Source organism: Pongo abelii, chromosome 7 (assembly GCF_028885655.2).
Source record: "Pongo abelii isolate AG06213 chromosome 7, NHGRI_mPonAbe1-v2.0_pri, whole genome shotgun sequence".
Lineage (NCBI taxonomy): Eukaryota > Metazoa > Chordata > Mammalia > Primates > Hominidae > Pongo > Pongo abelii.
Window position 1 is genome coordinate 140,707,510 of NC_071992.2, and position 6,000 is coordinate 140,713,509.

The window sequence follows — 6,000 nt, forward strand, 5'->3', positions numbered from 1 at the left end:
TCTCACTCCTCTTGCCTCAATTCATACTTCTTATCCACGTCCTTGTTCTTCCCCTCTTGCCGGGCCTAGGTGGGGCTATACTTCCCTTATTCCTTTTTACTGTCTCAACAAAGGCACTGAAATATCTTTATTCATGTATCTTAATTTGGAGTATAAAATGTTTTTCTTGCCCTTTTTCTTATTGGACAAAAGCAAACTATTCCCAATCCATTCCAGAGGCTCATAGCTTAAAATAATTTATATTTAGGCTAGGCACGGTGCTCACAACTGTAATCCCGGCACTTTGGAGGGCTAAACTGGGTGGATTACCTGAGGTCAGGAGTTTGAGACGAACCTGGCCAACATGGTGAAACCCCACCTCTACTAAAAATACAAAACTTAGCCAGTCACAGTGGTGCATGTCTGTAATCCCAGCTTCTCGGGAGGCTGAGGCAGGAGAATCGCTTGAACCCGGGAGACGGAGTTGCACTGAGCCGAGATCACACCACTGCACTCCATCCTGGGCAACAGAGTGAGACTCTGTCTCAAAAAATAAAAAAAATTTAAGAAAAGAATTTCTATTTTCTCACATAATCCTGAGCAATGGGCTGAAAAAAAAATAAGGATAATCTTGTTAAAAGTCCAAGATCTCTAGTGAACAGGGATTCCATAAGAAAGCCTAATTTATTTTTAAGTGTTCTAGATACTCAATTTAGTATAAGCTCTTTATCTTCCAGTCTCTCATTTTGTTAAAGTCCTCTTATGCTATATGGCAAGTTCTCAAAACAAAGCTCTTCACCCTACCTTAAACAATCACAAAAAATGGGGGACTACAAGATTAAAGTTTAGAATTATTTGGTTAATGTATACAGATGTAGATAAATGGTAAAAAATGTCAAAAGCACACAATTACCACTCATATAGAGGAACCAAAAAAATGCAAGCTAATTAAGATCTAACATTGATAGAAAAACTGCTCTGTTCACCTCAATACATCTTTTATTTGCTATATGTAAAAAGAATTTCATTTTTTAAATATCTTAAGTAAACATATTATAACAAAAATATTCCCTAAGAGGCTCCCTTTTTCAAAACATCTCTCATTATACCTCTCCGATAGCCAGTTCTTGTCTCTCTGTGTAAACTCTCTGATGAGCATTAATTACACCACCTTAAATAACGTGGAAGCCAACCTCAAAGATACACCTCCGATGATTCCCACTCCCTTGTATTCACACCTTGTGTAGTACTCTCCCACAGTGTGTCAGGACAAAAGAGATAGACTGTCACTTCGAAGACTGCGTTATAAAAGTCTGTGGCTTATAGTATACATATTATAACAAAAATATTCCCTAAGAGGCTCCTTTTTTCAAAACATATCTCTCATTGTACCTCTCCAATAGCCAGTTCTTGTCTCTCTGTGTAACTCTCTGATGAGCATTAATTACACCACCTTAAATAAGTGTGGAAGCCAGTCTCAAAGATGTACCCCCGATGATTCCCACTCCCTTGTATTCACACCTTGTGTAGTACTCTCCCACAATGTGTCAGGACAAAAGAGATGGACTGTTACCACTAAGACTGTGTTATAAAAGTCTGTGGCTTCCAGCTTAGGTGCCCACAGGTGATGTCTTGCAAACACACTAGCTCTCTCTTGCTCTCTCGCTCTCTCATCACTTGCTCTAGAGGAAACCCACTGCCATGTCATGAGAATACTCAGGCAGCCCTATGCAGGACCACATGGGAGGGAATTGAGACATCCAGCCAACAGCCATGTGAGTGAGACTTCTTGGAAATGGATCCTCCAGCCCCAGTTAAGACTTCAGATGATGCCACCCCAGCTGAGAGCTTGATTTCAACTTCTTAAGATCCTGGGCCAGAAATACTCAACTAAGATGCTATAGCATTCCTGAGCCTCAGAAATTATGAGTTAATACATGCTTGTTTTAAGCCACTGTGTTTTAGGATAATTTGTTATACCGCAATGGATAACTAATACAATGAGCACTGTCTATGTTTCAATACCAACTTGCTATCTTTTAAAAGCTTTTAAAAATAATTATAAATGGAAATATTAATTACAAAAATTGGGAAGAAAATTTGTTTTAAAAATTTTGGCTAACATTGAAAGGCCACTGTAATAATGTCAGCTTGCCAGTACTACTTGTAAAAACATGAATAATGCTCTATCAGCAGAATATGGTCTGTTTCTGGAAGAAGAGAGATCAGGCTGAGCAGGTAAATTGAAGGTGCAACCTCAACTTTTTTTTTAAATTGGGAAAGAAATTGGTTTGTAATTTTAAAAATCACAATATTCTATTTAACTATGATAAGATATCCCACAAGGTCTGCCTTATCTATTACGAACTGATTCCAAAGCTTTATCTCATCACAGATTATATCACATGCCTACTGATAAACATATAAGAAAGATAAGGGCAAATGTGCCAAATTTCAACAGCAGATTCCACTGCCATATCAAAGCATGGATGATATTTTTTCAGTAACGTCTCCATACCAAATCCAAAACACTTCATTAGTTTATACAAGCACCCTTTCCAAAAACACATAAGATTGCCTATGGCAAGAAATAGCCCTTTTAATAGAATTAATTTTGTTAGAAAGTACACTTAGTACACACACACAATACATTGGTTGAGTACTTGAAAACATTATTCAAAAAACAACAATAAAAGAAAACATGGGAGTTTTTCATTTATCTGGCTGGAAAAAAAATGTTGATTTCAGCAATGGAATGAGCTGTATGCATTCCCAACATAATAAAATCCCTTTTACCTTAGTGATTAATGAATAAGGTAATTTCCTAAGTGATTATTCTAGTTATCTCCATAACTATATGTATTGATACTGAAAACAGTAAGTGAACACCAAGACTATACTAACAAAGCAGCAGCATCTGTGTCATTTGATTCATAGGACAATCATTTTGTCATCAACATCAGCAAAAATAGCTGATTTAAACTTTGATGTTCTTTAGCATATGAAGAGGAGAGATAAGCATCTGACTAACCATTGTTTAAATATCCTTGACTGTTTCTCCTGAGCAAAGAAGACAATTTAAATTACTAATTTCTCTCTCATATTAGTAACAGTTATGTTTAATTGATGCTAATGATCTCCATTGACTAAAGTGTTTGGTCCTTTTCAGAATATTTAAAACCACGTTAAATTAAAAAATATTATCTTTATTAGGAAATGTAGCATTGCTACTGTAATACCGCCGGCATGTAAAAAATAATAATGTATGAGAAAAAAATTATTCAGTCACCTTGCAGGACATGCTTTTCAAGAACTGCCATAAAACTATATTCATAGGGCCCTCCAATCTTGTAACTTGTTGACAGTGCAGAATTTCCAAGAAATTACTTGGAAAAGGTAAAATGTGTGTTCAAATAGTCTTGTCAGTGCAGAAAGATGACTGACTATATTATTTTTCCAAGGAGCATATTTTCAGAATTGACTATTTTTAAACTGCATACTGAGTGCACACATAGATTACAAATGTGCTAGTGTTTCATTATGATTTCATATAACATCATGATTACATATTGAATAACGGAATTGATCGGATGTTACATTTTCCTGTAAAAGCACTGTGGGTTAACAATGTCTGGAATCAATCATCCACTATAAATTGGTCCACAATTTCCTGAACTGAGGGGGAAAAAATCTGATTAAAAGCCACAACTAAAACAAGTTTCTGAAGTAGTACAGATAACGTCCTGCTTACGTGAGGTAGATAATTCTTTCCTCCATTCCTGCACATCAGCTAAAGATATACTTTCAAGTCTGGCAAATCAAATGGCATGATCCGAATCAATGTGCTCTACACTTTGGAATCTATGAGATGTTTATGTACCTACCAAGTTTAGAGGGGAGAGTAAACTTTTTTAAAACTTTCGAACACATCAGAATGTAATACAAACTGAAGCAATGTGTTTTGTTTACATAACTGTATTTAAGTGGCAGAAATATTTTAAGACATCCATTTTAGTCATTTGCTCCTTTCATCCCTTTTATTCTCTGAACTTTTAGCTTTTTCACCTAGACTCAAATTCTAACCTACCCCATTCTGGACTTCTTTTAGAAATATCCTATTTTAACATGCTAGTTTAAAAATCGTTTTGCTTTCATCGTTCCAAATTACTTTTGAGCATCAGTCTGACTTTTACTACAGAGCCACAGATTTCCAAAAAATATACCTCCTTATTTATTTCATTCTTTCAACCTCTGGGAAAAACCAAAACTGGAGTTTAACTTTCCATTCCTGGGGAAAATGTTTTCTTTGGCTGCTGAAATTAACGCAACCAGATGTGTGTGGAAACAAGCAGCTATGAGCATCCCTGACTTTTGAAGCTACACCCCTTCTTTTGGCTACCCACCCATACGTCTTCATTTGATAACCGTTCAAAAAGTTTCTTCCTGCCAGGCGGGTTTGTAGCACTTTCTCGGAGCAGGCACAGCATGCCACCTGCACGGGTGCACGCTCGCAAGAAAGCAGCAAGGGCTAAGGGACAGGAGGGCTGGGGAGGGGAGGCACGGGGCAAATCAAAACACAATCCCAACAGCGTTAACTTGCATTTTAGGCCGAAGCTCCGGATTCTGAGGCTAGGGAGGAAGCAGCCAGGCGCTGGCCTCGGCTGCCTGGCACGACCCGCGCCCGTCCTACCTACCTGGGGGAAACTCGGGCGGCGGAAAGTCTCCCCGCCCCCAGCCGTCCCAGGCCTGGGGCCAGACAGGCAAGGGGGGCGGAAAGGGGGCGGCGGCGGGGGTCCAAGATCCAGGGCCACAGAGGGCTCCCGGTGGGCTGGCGAGAAGAGGAGGGCGTCGGGGCCCCCGGGCTCGCCTCCCACCTGCCCCTCTTACCTTGGGCAATGGCAATGGACTCGAAGCGGTGCAGCTCTTTGAGCAGGCAGCTCCTTTCCGTGGAGTGCAGGCTGTAGATGAAGTCGCGCGCGCCCTGCGCCGTGTTCAGCGCCTCCATGGGCTCCTTCTTGGGGTGCGTGCCCAGCCGCCTGGGGCCGCCCGGCAAGCCGCCGGGGGGCGCGAGCGCCAGCAGCCCCCGCCCGCAGCAGCACCAGGACGGCGGGCGGGGCGCGGCGGCGGCGGCGGCGGCCGGGCCCGGCCTCAGGCTGCGCGCGGTCCGGCTCCTCAGCAGCGGCAGCAGCCGAGACATGGCGAGCTGAGGAGCTGGGACCCCTGCGGCCGTCCGGGAGGACGGTTTCTGGCGCGGCTGAGGCGAGAAGGAGCTGGGCTCAGCTCGACCCCGCCCCGAGGTCCTCCTGCCAGGCAGCTGAGGCGCCGGGCACCATGCACTCCGCGGGCCCGCGCGGCTCTCGCCTCCTGTTCCGTCCCCCTTCCCTTCCAAAAGGCCCGCGGCGGCTCCCGCCCCTCCGATGGGAAAAACTTTCTCTGAGACGGCCGGGCCCGGACAGCGCCCGGAGAGGGCGGGCGGTCGATGCGGGCGGGCGCCTCCTGGCTGAGGTGGAGCGGCGCGGGCGGGCGGGGCGGGCTAGTGTGTGTCTCTGTTAGTCTGATCTTCCAGAGGATGAGTCAGCCACGCACCGCCCTCCTCCAGCGCCGCCCTCCTCTCCCGCCGGCTTTCTCACCTTCTAGCCTCCCCACGTCCCCACTCTGTAGGGTTCCCGAACCCTCAAAGCACCCGCGCTCCCGGGCCGCAGAAGCCGTCGCTACCCCTAGCGGCAGCAGAAGGGGGAATGGGGCGGGGCGAAAGGCGAAGGGTGGGGGGGGAGGTGAGCGGGGCTGCGCAGGCGCAGTCTGCAGGCTCTCGGGCCGCCCGCCCGCCTAGGGGAGGAGCGCGCACACGCGTCCCCTCCCGCGCTGGTGCGTGAAGGTGGAAGGAGGTAGGGTGCGCCACCCTGTGCTGGCGTTAAATCTACAGGTCGGAATAGGGAAAATAGGGAAAAAGAGCTCTGGACCCCTCGCCCGCCAGGGTAGTACAGCTGCCACCCGGCCCCCAACCTGGGGCCAAGCCCACAT

General features: G+C 45.1%; 1 protein-coding gene across 1 annotated transcript in view; it reads right to left on the minus strand.

Moving 5' to 3' along the window:
* The window catches only part of TMEM65 (transmembrane protein 65), a 71,734-nt gene extending 66,016 nt beyond the window's left edge, over positions 1-5,718 (minus strand). The window contains exon 1 of the mRNA XM_024251625.3: positions 4,867-5,718. Coding sequence (XP_024107393.1) covers positions 4,867-5,176 — 310 coding nt within the window. The 5' untranslated portion in view covers positions 5,177-5,718. The remainder of the gene's footprint in view (positions 1-4,866) is intronic.
* Positions 5,719-6,000: the final 282 nt, after the last annotated feature.